At 35.5% G+C, this 15,785-nt stretch overlaps 2 protein-coding genes across 2 annotated transcripts; one reads left to right on the forward strand and one right to left on the reverse strand.

The window, feature by feature from the left end:
* Nucleotides 1-478: 478 nt before the first annotated feature.
* Nucleotides 479-2,955, forward strand: LOC107025820 (20 kDa chaperonin, chloroplastic). The gene is made up of 6 exons (XM_015226581.2): nucleotides 479-635; nucleotides 734-914; nucleotides 1,575-1,754; nucleotides 1,837-1,992; nucleotides 2,345-2,422; nucleotides 2,518-2,955. Exons 2-6 carry the CDS (start codon nucleotides 741-743, stop codon nucleotides 2,689-2,691), a joined length of 762 nt encoding a protein of 253 aa, XP_015082067.1. The 5' UTR covers nucleotides 479-635; nucleotides 734-740; the 3' UTR covers nucleotides 2,692-2,955.
* Nucleotides 2,956-3,041: 86 nt separating this feature from the next.
* On the reverse strand, nucleotides 3,042-11,170 carry LOC107025819 (auxin response factor 7-like). Its single transcript, XM_015226580.2, has 13 exons — nucleotides 10,494-11,170; nucleotides 8,850-8,962; nucleotides 8,665-8,760; nucleotides 8,293-8,349; nucleotides 8,033-8,188; nucleotides 7,875-7,959; nucleotides 7,293-7,383; nucleotides 7,050-7,214; nucleotides 6,690-6,885; nucleotides 6,275-6,413; nucleotides 4,024-5,945; nucleotides 3,696-3,886; nucleotides 3,042-3,623 (listed from the first exon to the last, which is right to left on the reverse strand). Exons 1-13 carry the CDS (start codon nucleotides 10,534-10,536, stop codon nucleotides 3,446-3,448), a joined length of 3,432 nt encoding a protein of 1,143 aa, XP_015082066.1. The 5' UTR covers nucleotides 10,537-11,170; the 3' UTR covers nucleotides 3,042-3,445.
* Nucleotides 11,171-15,785: the final 4,615 nt, after the last annotated feature.

A 15,785-nucleotide genomic window follows, 5' to 3' on the forward strand; every position in this document is an offset into this window, starting at 1 on the left:
AAGTAGAAATAATAATATAATATTTAAAAAGTGAAATAAAGAATATGAATAGTGGTCCTCCAAATTTGGAGAACTACTATTAAACTCTCTATAATTAGAGAGTAGAGGATAAAATAGAGAGTGATCAGAGAGGACATTCTCTATTTTACTCTTCAAATATAAAGAATGAAATATAAAATAAAGTAGGGTTAGAGATGATCTTAGTTACAAAAAATTTTCAAATACAAAAAATAAATTATAACAACAAAATAACTTATTATTTTTTAATATATTCTTTTCATATTGTACAATCAATCTCTTTATTAATAAATAAGCATGATTTTAATGAAGAATTGGATATATAAAATTATGGTTGGACTTATAATTAATGATGAACATTTTTATAAAATAAAAAAAAAGTTGACATAATTTTAAAAATACAAAAACTTGATTTTGACCCAATCTTTTTTTTCTGGATTTTGAGACCTTGGATTGTTTGCAAACTTAACCAAAAATTCTAGAAGCATCTTATTTTTTGCAGAAAAGTCCTCCTCTTGAACCTTCTAGGGTTTTGTTATCCTCTTCTTACCTACTCTCCTCCATATTTCCATCAATCTACTCCAGTTGAGAAGAAGAAAAAACTTATCCAAATTCAGGTACCCTTTTGCTTCTAAATTCTTCTTCTTTGCTTTAATTTTCCTTCTCCGATTGAGTATACTAACCATGTTTCATTGTTTAATTTGATTGGGTTTAGAAAAAAAATGGCGTCCACTCAGCTAACAGCATCCTCTATCTCTGGCAATGGTTTTGCATCCTTTGAAGGGCTCAGGTCCACTTGCATTGTAAAGACCGTATCTTTTGCCCCTTTGAAGCACAACAACAGCAGGTCTTTTAGTCGTCTTGTTGTCAAGGCGGCCACCACCGTAGCTCCTAAGGTATCTAAATTTCCTATTGTTTTTGAAATCACTGCTTTCATTTCCCCAATTGGTTGCTTTACTGCCTTGTCTAGGTTTTTTAAGCCAATTTTGTGTTAATTTGAATGCTTTTCGGGTTCTAAATCTTGCACTACTACAGAATGTTGTTTGCTTATCAACTATGTGTCGAGAAAAATTGTTGGGGTCGGCTAAATTTTGTTTTTTTCATTTGAAGATTAAGATAAGATAAGAAAGGTCAAGTCTTGGGGTGGCTTTTTTGTGGAAGAGTTAGCTGAAACATAAAACTTCAACCATAATTTGATTGCTTCTCTGCCTGTTCAAATGTGTGAAAAAGTTTGTAATATGGGTTTGCTGATTATATGGTTTCAATGAACAAAGATGAGGGGGTGGATGATAGCTCATTCTAGTGTGTGTGTGTGATTGTGGGTCTGTCTGGTTAATAGGGGTCTTCTTGAGTGAAGAATGCTTAAAATCCAATTATGGCATCATTGAGCATTAGGCTCCATTCGCTTACAACTACTTGATTTTTTGTTGTGTTATATACAAGCCTGAAATTTAGACACCTAATGGGTGTCAACTTCTCTGCGACTTTAAAGTATCATATTGTCAAATATACATTACTATGTGGGGCTATTTGTTAAATTGTGTTGTTCTTTGCAGTACACTACACTTAAGCCTTTGGGCGACAGAGTCTTGGTGAAGATTAAAACTGCAGAGGAGAAGACTGTTGGTGGTATCCTACTTCCAGTAACAGCCCAGTCGAAACCTAATGGAGGTGAGGTGGTTGCTGTTGGGGAGGGTCATTCAGCTGGCAAAATCAAAGTGGACATTAGTGTGAAGGTAATACTATATATTCAAATAATATCGTCGAGCTGGGATAATTAGTGGATAATCAAGTTGACTGAAACTATCTTTTGTATAGACTGGTGCCCAAGTCATCTACTCGAAGTACGCGGGAACTGAGGTGGAGTTTGATGGATCAAAGCACCTCATTCTGAAAGAGGATGATATTGTTGGTATTCTTGAGACAGATGATGTCAAGGATCTGCAGCCATTAAATGACAGAGTCCTAATCAAGGTTGTTCATTTGCGTCCTCCTGTCCTTGTTTGCAATGTGTTGTTTCTAAAGTCAGCTGCTTGTCTATTCCGGCCTTAATTTTCCCTTCTTTTTTTTTGGTTCTAAAGAAGCTGGTTATATGAGGAAATTGGTTTAAGTTAGCTGGCATCATATCCCTATCTTTAGTGCCCGTCTCCTGCATTCTATGTTGCTTGTACTCTTCAAAAGTGGTGCCTTTTTGGAGGGGATCCAACACAGCTCTGGCAACATTTTTGGGGAGACCAAGCAACTTAGCCTGCAATTGGTTTAAACATTTGCAGTTTCTGCAAGGTCTTTAATTGGCTGTTAAACCGGTGGTTGCATTTCCTCTCAGGTTGCCGAAGCTGAAGAAAAAACCGCTGGAGGTTTACTGTTGACTGAGGCAGCCAAGGAGAAGCCTTCAATTGGCACGGTAAGAGATGGAAGAAGTTGCATTGCTTTGTCCATGTCCCTATATCGATTGAGATGTTCTATAAACTAAACATTGTTTGATGTTTGAAATTACAGATTATAGCTGTCGGGCCTGGTCCTCTTGATGAAGAAGGGAACAGGAAACCACTTTCAGTATCCCCAGGAAATACAGTTCTCTATTCCAAATATGCCGGCAGTGAATTCAAAGGTGCTGATGGATCTGATTATATTACACTCAGGGTGTCTGATGTAATGGCTGTGCTATCTTAGTGGGGCTATTGAGTTATTCCGTGCCAAAATTTTCAGCAGAGATCTAGGAAGGAGGAAGCTGCATCCAACTTTCGAGTGAGGAGTAATACTCTCTGCAAATTAATGATTAATATCTCAAGTGTAGAATCAATTTTCTGAACTCATTTCTGTTCTTGATTTGAGGAATTAGCCTTTGGGAATTTTGTATGTTAAAAGATTGAAAACTGCAGAATATGAGAGATTAGCAATAATATTTGCATAATTCACTTATTGGATTGTGTTCAAGCTGATGTTTGTCATTTTTGGGAAAGAGGTAGCACATTTCGGGATCGCATTTTTGGAAGCAAGCTTCAAACAATAGACACAATATAGGAGAACATAAAAAGTTGAAGCTCAGCAATGTCATTAGACAAGATTCCCACAACTGTTGAAGCTATACATTTACAGTTAAATTTAGTACACAAGGGATATTTCTTCCTGTAATTTTGTCATGCCTGAATTTCTAAGCTAATTTACACCTACTTGATCTGAAAAATAATAATTAATAAATTTAAAACTGCTTTGCACCTCACAATAAAGTAGCAATCAAACTAATCTAATATCAACCCTGCCATGAATTTACGCCAAAACACGCCATGAGTTGCTCCCACCTGTTGCCTAGAAAGTAATGTTCTACTACCTCAGTTGCCTCCAGTTAGAATCAGCAGATTTAGTCGTTTGCAGCCTCCAGGACAATGTATTGCAAGGTTTAGTTCATTTAATCGGAGCACCTTCATCAATTAAATGATGCAGCTGAGTTGTCATCGTAGTGTCCTTTCCACGCATTACCACTGTCAGTTCCACTGCTAGCTTGGTTTGGTACTGGCACATTACCTAAATCCCCATTCAAGCTCATCTGCTGCACTTCAGCGCAAGACAAGATTTTGATGCTCTGAACACAGCTCACAAACTCCCTGAAAAAAAATGGGAAAACATGAATATCTTGGACAAGTAATACTACAACTTTTGACAAAGTCAACACTTACTCCCAAGGATCGTCACCAACAAGCAGTATATCATTCTCATGGTCAACATACACAAGCTTCCACTCAGTTCTTTGAGGATCTTCAAGCTGTCCCTCAATTCCAAACATACGTGCTAGATCATGCCTTAGTTCATCATAGCCTATGTAGCGAGTAACGTCTATAGTTCTTCCCACAGAGCCTCGTTTTTGAACCTTCATAGTTGCAAAAAAGATATTAAAAATACAAATAACGGGAATGAAACTTAACATTACTAATCCATCATATGAAACTCGAAATAAGAGAGAACACATAAAAGTGATCAACTGAGCAAAGCATGTGTGCAGCAAACCTTTGTATATGTTCTCATGCGCTGAGTCTGGTTCGTCCATGCATTATTGTTCAGAATACTGTTGTCATTGACAGCAAGATCGTTGACACATCTTGGCTTGTATGACATGTTTGGCACCCCAAATTGTTGAGAATTGACCCCAGCATCAGACAGCTCAGTTTCTATATCCCTAGGGGCATTGCCAAAAGGAGAGAATAGGTTTTGTATATCCTTTCCAGAATCATAATCCCTTGATAGCAAAGCATCAGGGTTCAGTCCATCTATATTATTTGCTGCAGAAGGTAGAATGTTCCTAGAATGCGATTGAACATCACCATCCACACATAATGCAGGCAATGAAAAGTTGAAGCCACTAGAATCCAGCCCATACGATGTTGTCGATGAGGCTGCCTCTAAGTTCTCAGTATAATTGCCTTTGTACTTAGACAGCTCTGAACCTTTTGAGAACACTAGTTCATGTTTTATTCGACATTCGGATTTGTTTTGCTCTTGAGAAGGATCAACAACAGATTCATCCACCAGTATCGCTTGCCCTTGGCTCCTGGTCAAGAAGTTTGGTGGTGAAACTTGGAAATTATTCGTAGAAGGAGAGGTTGAACATGAAGGAGCATCTCCTTCTGTACCACCAGAAAGTGCTTTGATTGTTATAGGGGATTTGTGATGGTTTTGGAGTTGGTTGAAAGCATGATGGGTTGACTGGAGATGTGTCACGGTGGTCACGATGTTGGAACTCAACTGTTGATGAGCAAACTGGAGCTCTTGTGGTTGCCGGTTCTGTTGTTGCTGGGGCATACGCGGCTCCAGAGTAGAGCTTACGGGAGATAATAGCTGTGCTTGTTGCTGTTGTTGTTGCTGCTGCAGTTTATTAAGAAGTTGCAGTTGCAGCTGCTGTTCTGTAAGGCTCTGCTGTGATGATGGTTGCACTTGGGACCTCTGCATCAAACTTTGCTGCAACAATTGTAGAGGAGCTTGTTGTGGTATTGTCTGCTGTTGCTGAGATTTCTGCAAGAGGTTAGATTGCTGTTCCATTTGTTGCTGAAATTGGAAGTCCTGTGCCAAGGATGTCGAAGGGAATGAATTTCTACTGACAGGAACATTTTGCTGTGATTGCGTACTAGCTGATAGCACCTGTTGTTGCTGAAGCTGACCATATACCGTAGCTTGTGGAAAAGTTTGGTTTGGTATCTGGTTAGGGGATACACAACGATTTACTGGTGATGAATTCCCGGTCAATTGTTGCTGCTGGGATGGACGCTGTTGTTGCTGCAGCTGCTGTTGTGCTTGTTGATGAAGCTGTGGCTGTTGCTGCAACATGTGTTGCTGTGGCTGTTGCAGCGTGTGCTGCTGCTGATGCTGCAGTGTGTGTTGTTGCTGTTGCTGCTGCTGCAGTGAGTGTTGCTGTTGCTGTTGCTGCTGCTGCTGCTGCTGCAGCAGTGTTTGTTGTTGTTGTTGCTGCTGCAATGTGTGTTGTTGTTGTTGCTGCTGCTGTAATGTGTGTTGTTGTTGCTGTTGCTGTTGCTGCTGCTGCAGCGTGTGTTGCTGTTGCTGTTGCTGTTGCTGTTGTGCACTTACAGGAGACTGTAACGATTGCTGTTGCTGTTGAGTCCATGCTAATGGTGGCTGTTGGATTTGACCAAATGGCTGGTTTAGTTGATTTGGTTTGTTGAACTGGAGACCTGGTGTAGCTAATGTAGGTGACTGAAAGTTCAACAACTTGGAATGGTCATCACTGCCGATGTTACTGTGTAAGACACTGGGAAGTCCAGATTGGGCAACTGGCACATGATTGTTCTGTTGCATACTCATCCATTGGACCAAGCTCAGTCCAGGGAATATCGAGTTTTGAGCATCTTTTAGACCTAACTCATCATTGATCCAGGGCATCCCCCTCTTTAAAACATTTTCAATATCAGACTCATCACCTGCAAAAGCACTAGCCCTTTTGAGGATTTTATCGAGGAAATTATAGTGGACTATGTTCCTTTTGTACAAGTAGAGATGAGGGAGATGAATCGTGCTACTATGTATAGTGCCTGACTAAGGTTGATATCATGCTGCTACCATTAAGATTAAGTTGATGAAAATCCTTTAATTAAAATATATTTTACCGCAACAGAAAACTGAACATTCCAACATTTCTTGCAAGTCAAAGTTGAGTTTTAACTACAGTGAACCTTTAATAGGTTCTTTGTTTTAGTTCTTCTGAACCTTTGAACCATTACACGAGAAAGCTAAATGTCAAGTAGCTTACCAGGAAAACTTGGCTGCTTAGGAAACTTGGGCCTGAAAAATGGTGGTGGACAGATATAAAAAGGAGTCACGACAGGCTCAATATCCCAAATTGAAACTCTGCTTGGACGTTCTCCAGCAGTTGATTCATCCCATCCTACCTAACAAATTAAATAAAGAAATAGTTCAGGATTCGATCAATGCAAACACAGTTTCTTATATACCACCAAAAACATGAACCAAAATGCAAGCAAGCACTGATCTGGAGTAGCAACTGATGACTCAATGAGTGACATTGCCTAACACATATATAATTGTATTTGGTATGACTGAGAAATATATATCAAGAAGCAGGAAGGGCTGTACTATGACCACTAAGTTAAATATATCAAAATTCTACGCACATTCTTGGGGACAAATCCTAGATGTCTGAGTACCTGAAGATTACGCCACTGTGAGCTCTTCCATCGTATGGGGTCCAGATCACTAACACCTGTTATTGTACCCATGTATCTGCGAACTCCAGACTCCTCTGTTTCAACCATCATCCGAAATCGCATTCCTAGTGAAACTTGTGCATACATAGCTTTATTATACTTGGCCAGAGGAATTACAAATTCAGAAGGGCTAGCCCTGTCAAGAACAAAAAGAGCAAGATTACAAAAATGTGTGATTCAACATCTAGATCCAAACAACCACAATCACAACATACCCAGTGAAATCCCACAATTGAGGTCTGGAAAACATCTAGACCCGAACACGAAATATTTTCGATTTAAAAAGGGCTTATATAGTACCTAGGGTTGTAAAAGATAGTAAACGGGCTGTTGTTTGCAGCAGCATGAGCAGCAGCAGCAAGGATCCCAATGTGCATGCTGTCACTAGATATAACAGATGAGGATAGGGCGGGCTGCTGTCTATTTGTTCGTTTTATACCCAAGAGAAGCTGTGACTTTTCATCTCTACATAAAATTTTCTCAGCTTAGCAACAAGATGACTATCATATCAATAAAAAAAAAAGTAACCAACTTTTCCTTTACCTTATGAAAAGGACAGAATCGCCGGCACAAAGCCTCTTAGAGGAGATAAAGACACTCCAACCGGTAGTCAAAAGGTGTCTTTTTGGTTGACCTGAAATCATGTTAATTTGTTTCAAGGAACCTTGTTAGCACTTATCACTGACCAATTTTTACCTGATACATTGATGGCTACAGTCATTGTTGGGAAAATGTTCACAATTCACTACATGACCTAAACTTAATTCACTAGGGTAAGCTTCTTACATCAATACACTTAAAAAAACTCACACTAAAAAACATTCTCTCTCAGTTAAAAGATAAAAGCTAAAACAAAAACTATTGAGAAAAATATTATTATAATTATCTTTCTCATAAGTTGAGTTGGATTTAGAAATAAAAGTCACTACTGTATAAAAACAAAACAAAGACTAATTATTCAAGTCACATAACTTAGCAGTCCAACATGAAACTGTATATTTGAAGAGAAACCTTAAATGTAAACCACTAGTATAGAGACTCACAGTGTTACCCCATTAGTAGTTCCACACAGAATTATCAAAATTAAGCTTCCAACATAAGAGAGTAGAAGATCTTAAAACGTACCTCGATAAATATGCCTGAAAGTCCATGTTTGGTCATGCAAATCTCTAGCCATTAGCTCCTGAGCAGGAGGTTGCATTGCATAGTCCTATAAAGAAGCTCCATGTCAGATGCATAAAGGTAGATCTTTTCTTGAAGACATTTCGTGAAGAAAAACAAACCAGAGGAGGAAATATCTTCTCTGCTGCTCGACGAGGAACAGAAAATCCACCATGTGTGCTTGTATCACTAGCAGTGAGAGTTTTACAGAAGAACTCAGCAGGTTGCCTGTTCTGCTTAAGGCCCATTTCAGATAAAAGTAAAGCCTCCTGGTCATACTGCAGAATCAAAAAGTTTGTTTCATACAACTTATGGGAGGAGGTAAAAAGTACTTTGACCGAAAAGATGACAGCTGAAATTGGAAACAACATAAAGGACTTACTTTGTTGACAGGTTGAAGAGTCATCTGAGCATAGACCTCATCAGTTTCAGTGTCAGCCTAACAAAAATGTCACAAGTATAACATGTTAGGAGAAGGGAAAACCCACTACACTTTAACTTGCCGTAATAGAACAATATTTCTACTTAATTCACATGCAACGTCAATTCGAGATTGTGGAACCAAATAAACACTACGAATCTTACAAAGAAGTACAGTGATCCTAGGTTTCCATTAACGTCTTTGAAAATACAAAGAACGTATTCGAAAACACCCGTATTCAATCATTACTTTAAGCAAAATATATGGAAATGGAAAAACAATTCATGTAATCGAGAATTCCCAGCCAATATGTGGATAGAGGAAGATCCATACATGTAGAGTAACATTGTGTAACATGCAGATCAACTTGGAAGGAAGATTAGGATAACTTGGAATTCCATCTGTCTCCTTTTGCATTGATGCCGCCACCTGCATAGTGTTGGTATTGATTTAAGGCTTCATAATTGGACAGTATCTGGGCGGTGTAATAATCCTATTCAACTTCAAAAGATACATACCTGCTCACTGTGACCTTGAGGAAAATATACCACAAGGCTTCCAACAGGAGGCAAAGAAACCAATGGGCCAGCACAAGCGTGCCATAACTCTGAATTCATGAGCTTTCTTTCTCCTGTTGCATTTTGATACAAACTTTCAGGTATGCATATTACGAAATTTAAAGTTCAGTTTATACATACATAAATCTGAAGTTTCGATATGCTAGAGTTAAGGTCATTTATGTGCGAATCATTCGCTTGATTACCAGCTATGTAAACATCATTCATGCAACCAAAAAAAGAAAATTTTCTTCTGTTTCACCTTTAGCCCCAACTGAAGGATTATTACAGTCAAACCTGTTTTAAGCAGAAATACAAACAACTGGTAGATAAAGATAAGGAGTTAAAAACGGCAGCCCGGTGCGGCGGTACCCAAATCATCCAGCGAAAGCAGAATCAGGGGAAGGCTGTACCCCCAAAAAGATGTGATGTAGATAGCCTACCCTACCCTAATACAAGCATTAGTGGCTGCTTCCACGGCTCGAACCCGTGACATATAGGTGTCACGGAGACAACTTTACCGTTGCCCTTGGCTCCCCATCATAAAGATAAGGAGTTCTGCAAGCCAAATGATTATTGAACTTCAGTAATACCAGGAACCTACCTGAATATCATGTGACCCTCATACAGCTAATATGTGTGACCCTCTAAAAGGTGTATACCTAATGGCAATCAAAAACTAACCAATACTGGATAAGCTTCAGCATGTCAATGACATGCACAGATAACAGTAATTTCTTGATCTAGTGATCAATGAAAAGAACAACTTTTTCATTTTCCTTTCTCAAAGAAAACCATATGAGAATATGAACTTATGGCAAGTGGATCCTATTAAAGCATCATGAACTCAGATCAAGCAAAATCTGCATTATTAATTTTGTTCCTATTCCAGTGATTACCCCTTCTAGTACTTACATGTCAGCATAGCACAACCTACTTAATTGACAGTGAATGAATGATATACAGAAATCGGAAGGTACTCTTTCTTCTCCAAAATGGAGTAAACACAAGCTGCCAGGAGTAGTTAAATGAAATGAGAACCGATCCCCATGCTCATGTTCCGCACTTCGGTCCATAATCAACCCCCATAAAAACGACTAACTGAAAGTAGACCATTTGAGGCATCTGCTAAGTTAATAAGAGGTCACAAGTAAAACTTAAAACGATTACCAGATATTGGGGCAAGAAAATTTGATGGTTATCCAGTACATAATCCAAAATCCAACTTAGAAAGCAGACATGAACCCGTAGATCAATTAAACTAAATATAATTTGTACTCCTGGATATACAAATTGTATTAGTAACATTTTGCTAACAGACTAATGAAAGAATAAACAAGTAAAAGCAGTTCAGATAAAGTGTTTCTGTTCTCATCTTTGCAATAGGAATGTTTCTTTTTTTAAAAAAAGGGCAAATATTCACAGGAACCTTGAGCCTTACAAACAAGTTACTTTAAGAAAAACTTGTATATTATGGTTATCAAGTGACAAAACAATCAATTTATAACTCTAGCAAACCATCAAAGCTAAAATATGGCAGCAAATTTCACTTATCATATCCCCAATGAAAAATGCAAATGAATGAATGAAGCTTTAGTAAAAAACCTTCTCCTGAATTTGGTAGATATCCGTTTGATGGCGCTTTCATTTCAGCAAAAAATCCACTTTAGTTGAATTACTTCTCTCCCAAAAGTAACAAAGAAGAATTTGTCCAACACAAAGCTACTTTCACCTAATTCCAGTTCAAAAAGCTTTTCACTTTCTCAACATAGAAATAGAGAAATCTCCATCATTTTTAGATACTATTATGCTAGCTCCATAATTGCAACACGGAATTCCTAAAATACAAATATGCTTCTTTTTTTCCATTGTCGTCAAGAAATCGCCACCATTTTCCGGTGGCCGGACCCCCACAAAAGACTGCGTCTTTTCAACTAATACTGCACCCCCACCAGAGAAACTTCTTTCCGTTTTAATCTCTGGTTACAATTTCAGGAAGTGATTGAGACTAGAACCCACAAAGGGTCGCCGGAAAATCAAGAAGGAACAAATATGCTTTTAAAAAAAATGGCTATCCAAAAATGGGAAGACAGAGAGAATAAAGTTACACGCCACCCAAGGTGCAGTGTAGCAACCAAAGATCAAGGTGGTGGTCGGTGTGGGGAAAATCAGAGAAGTCGCCGGAAAATCAGACGCCAATGAAAACGGAGCTGCTTTTTATTGCTACTGTAACATACAACCTTTATACTATTCTATTCTTTATTTTATTTTTTAAAATTGAGGATTGCGGAAGGAGAAATAAGAAAGAGATAATTAACTAACCAAGTTATTAAAATTTTACTAACATCATATTTAGTTAATTATTGGAATTTTTTTAGAGACTTTATTGAACGTAATAATTAAAGAATTATATGATGTGTTTTGTAAAAATAGAGAGAAGAAGCCGACATAGAGAAGGTTAAAAAATAAGGGAAATTAGAAGCCATGTTTTGCTCTTACAAGACATTATTTCCATCATTCTCAATCTTAATTAGATTCCTCTATTATCTCTCTTTTTCCCAAAACAAATAATTAATCCTTCCATCTCCTCTCAAATTATTATCTTTAATAATTTTTAAATCAGTCATCTCAAATTACTTTCTCATTTCATATTAGTAACTTCTTGTAGTATCAACTATAGATATTTTATTTTATTTTTAAAATCAAGAGAATTTTATCATATTTTCTTTTTTTTATCTTAAATATTAAATAATTAATGGTTAAATTTAGAATTTTAAAATATTATCAGAAATATTAATTTAATAAAATATACTTTAATAAATATTTTTAAAGAAAGTTTAATTAAGTTATATGGAGCAAATAATATTTTCTCTGTCCAAATTTACTTATTGAATTTTACTTGATATATCTATTTTACTCTTACTAATTGATATAGTCTCAAATATATCACTGGATTTTTTAAAAACATCAATTCAATGTTGATAAATTAATACTATAATAGAAAAAAGAAAACTGATCTTTTTTAATTTACCAAAAATAACAAATAAAAATAAAAAATATTTGATAAATAAATCCAAAAAAAGAAGGAATATGATATTGGAGTATTTGTCAATTAGTAATTATATTCTTTTTCCTTTTTCTATAGTAATTATTTTTAAAAATTGCAAACATCTCAAGATCATTGAAAATATTAATTAATAAAATATACTCTTAATATTTATTTTTGGAAAAAGGTTGGGTCTTTGGGGCAAGTAACACTCCCTCTGTTGAGTCGAATTTTGACTTAGTATATCTATTAAGAAAAAATTATTAATATACTGTATTATTATTTTATTAAAAACATTAGCTCAAGGTTAATTAATTAAGGGTATAACAATAAAATTGTTCTTTCTTAATTTATCAAAAATAACAGATAAAAATAGAAATTAACTTGGAAAATATATGATAAGTAAATCCGAACAGAAAGAGTACGATATTGGAGTATTTGTCATTTAGTAAGTTCAAGACATAATTAATTCTTTTTTATTTTTCAGTAATAATTATTTTTAAAAACTGCAAACACCTCAAAATTAAATATAAATAGCGTAATGCTTCATGAGAATATCATATTATATCTCTTGGAGGAGTATTAATTTCCAAGAGAACTCTTGGAAAATAATACTCCTCCAAGAACGTCAACTTTATTGAATACAAAAACATTTGCCTAATTTTGATAGATCGACTCATATTACAACTTATGAACGTGGTGTTAAATTTTACTTAGATCCAAGTATTTGGACCTCAACTACTCAATTATTGATGTTTGTTCTTTTCTTCAATTTACCAAGATGATAACAAGCTAATCTAATTAGGATTAAAAAGTTAGGTAAATATTTTTGGTATATACCAAGCTTTTTTTCTTGGATTTTGTGATATATTGGTCACAAGTTACTTTATTTGATTTTGATGATCGTCTTAGATTCATTTATTTATGCGATGAATAGAAACCAATCAATGTGATGTCTTCCATTTTAAGAATAAAACAAAAACCTAAAAAATAATGGAGATTGACATGGTTGTAATTATTGTTTCAATAGGAGAGCCTGAGGCGAGATGTTTTATGTATTACAGGGCAAGACTTAAGCTTCGAGACACAGGAAGTAAATGTTATAAATTTATAGGACATAATTTCATGTATATTCAATTTATAATTTTATTAGTAAGAAAATAAGCAAAAGAAAAACTTTCTATTATTTTACAAATAAATTTGATAAATACCCTATAATATATAGAAAAAGTTATTATGATTTTTATTTGAGCAAGGTATTAATTAATAACAAATAATGAAACCATTTGAGAAATATCATCACACCAATAATAAAAAATATGATTTAAAGTAAAAAAGATTCAAACCCAACCCCTACCCCACCCCACCCCCCACCCCAAAAAAAAAAAACAAATATAAAGTACAATTTAAACTCAAGGCTTACTTTTTTAGGTTTTGAATTACGCCCTATGGATCTCCATATTTTAAATTTGCGCACCAAAGCATTTTTGATACGCCCCGCTCTAAAATTCGCCGTCGAAAAATCTTTCTGAAAACACTGATTGTAATTGTTGATGGGAACTTATTTTAAATTAATGAAATAGGCGAGTTACAAGTAAAAGGCATAATTAGTAGGCGAAGTGGTCTGTGGACCCTAGTACTTGTATAGGATTGTATTCTGGACACTCCTACTTACCATTTTGTCATCTAGACCCCTAAACCCATCCAAACCCAACATTTTAAACATTTTTTTTGTTATGGCATGGCGCGTGTTGCACAAACCACATACATATTAGCCAAAAAGAAAAAAAAACAATCCATGTATGATATTGAAATCCACGTGGTAAATCCGCCAACTAAGAATAGTTCAACCTCGACGAAAATTTCAAAACCTTCGCGACTTTTCCACTTCTCCTTTCCCCTCTCAGCGATTTCTCCACTAAGAATCATTTGTCATTTGCCATAGCTTTTCTCATTTGAAGCTCAGTTCCACTCCGATTATCGTTGTAAGTTCTCGCCTTTTATGTTAGTTTTCGATCTTTTTCATTTTCTTGTGCGTATCTGTTTGATTAGAGGATCGATTGTCATTCAATTTTTTGGAGATTTTACTTTTGTTTGGGTGTAATGTTAGTGTTATATGTTTTCTTAGTTGATTAATGACTTCGAGTGATTTCAATGACATGTTTCGTGAATTCGAGAAGATTCTAGAATTTTTTCGTAAAATCTCAATTTCGATTAAAGTTAATATTCTATTTCTGATCAATTGTATTGGATATTGATAGTATTAGTGGTCCATTGTTACAGCAATTACAGCTATGGTAAGTTAATAGTTTTAACTATTACTAGTATTTTCTTTAAAAAGTTAGGGTTTTGTGTGTTACAGTCATGGTAAGTTTATGCCTTTTAGTTGTTTTTCATGGTAATTTTATGCTTATTTATTCCTTTAAACTTTAGTTGTTTTTGTCATGGTATTTTATGCATTTAAGTTTTAACTGTAGTTGTTTTTCGTTTGACTTTACATACATCCTAAGATAGGACTTTAACTATAGTAACACTTCAATTTCACTATGGGGGCTGTTTTGTATCTGATCCCACTTTAAGGTATGTCAATGGAATAACTAGTGTTGAAAAGATTAATATAGTTGTAGATGAGTTGCATATTATGTTGTTTCATAAAATATCATTGGAATTGGGTGTTAAAAATATTGAGACATTTGGATGTAGAGTCAACAAGAAGGATATTTTTTACATGTTAAATATTGATCATGTTGTTTTAAACTTTCTCAATGGTTTGAAGGGTGTTGATTTTGTTTATGTATATGTTGTACATCCCATTAGTATAACTTTAGTTGTTTAGGAGATACTTGTATTACCTAGCACTAATGTCGATGTGTCCTCATCTCCACAAAAAAGATAATGTTAATGTGTCATCCTCCCCACATAAAAATAGGGTTGATCTGTCATCCTCCCCACAAATAAATAGGGTTGATATGTCTTCATCTCCCATTTGATGAAAATAGAAATTTAAACCAAAATCAGTCCCTTTTAGTTGAAGAGCAGTCCCCTTTAGTTGAAGAACAGGCCCCTGCCCCTAGAGTTGAAGAATATCCTGATTTTGATTCACTCTATGATTGATAAAAATACTGATGATTTGAGTGATTTGGATGAGGAGTTTCTTCAAGCTAGGCAATCTAACATTCAAGAACAAGTTAAAAAGAAGGCTGATAGAGTAAATCTAGATAAGATATCATTTGGTCCTATAGGCATAAATACTAGTTTTTTTATAATGAGAGAAGGGGGAGATTTGAAGGAAATTTGGATGGTGATGACCCTTATTTTGATAGCTCGGATCTTGGTAGTAACATTATTGAAGATGAAGGGGATCATGTTGAGGATGATGAAGTGGTAGATCCAACACCTAGGAAGGAAATTACAAAGGTCTACTTTAATCCAACTGCTAAAAAGGTTCTTTTTCAACTGTATATGGTATTTTTGAATCATTGAGTTCAGAGAGACACTGAAAACTTACTCTATTCAGAAGGGTGTTAATATTAAATCGAAACCTAATGAGAAGGAAACGGTAAGGACACATTATAAGAAAAAGGATTGTCCTTGGCATATTCTTGGAAGTATTGATGGTAACACTGAAAACTTCAGTGTTAAAACATATTTTTCAGTCCACAAGTGTTTTAAAAGAACAAGAAACAAACTGTGTACCCACATTTGAATTAGTAAACATTACAAGGAGAGGATTATGAGTGAGCCTACCAACAAACTATATCAGATTCAATATTTGATACAAAAGGAGTGTGTTTTTTATATTAGTAATGCAATTTGTAGAAAGGCAAAACTGAGAGTTACGAATGAACATA

This window comes from Solanum pennellii, chromosome 7 (assembly GCF_001406875.1).
Source record: "Solanum pennellii chromosome 7, SPENNV200".
In the NCBI taxonomy this organism is placed as follows: domain Eukaryota; kingdom Viridiplantae; phylum Streptophyta; class Magnoliopsida; order Solanales; family Solanaceae; genus Solanum; species Solanum pennellii.

Bases quoted from the DNA above. Each gene is read 5' to 3' on its own strand.
- LOC107025820 (XM_015226581.2), top strand. From the start codon at position 741: ATGGCGTCCACTCAGCTAACAGCATCCTCTATCTCTGGCAATGGTTTT. The intron at 1,755-1,836 runs GTAATACTATAT...TCTTTTGTATAG, and splicing joins AAGTGGACATTAGTGTGAAG to ACTGGTGCCCAAGTCATCTA. The intron at 1,993-2,344 runs GTTGTTCATTTG...ATTTCCTCTCAG, and splicing joins ATGACAGAGTCCTAATCAAG to GTTGCCGAAGCTGAAGAAAA.
- LOC107025819 (XM_015226580.2), bottom strand. From the start codon at position 10,536: ATGAAAGCGCCATCAAACGGATATCTACCAAATTCAGGAGAAG. The intron at 7,384-7,874 runs GTACGTTTTAAG...ACATGATTTCAG, and splicing joins TTTCAGGCATATTTATCGAG to GTCAACCAAAAAGACACCTT. The intron at 6,886-7,049 runs GTACTATATAAG...TGTTCTTGACAG, and splicing joins ACTATCTTTTACAACCCTAG to GGCTAGCCCTTCTGAATTTG.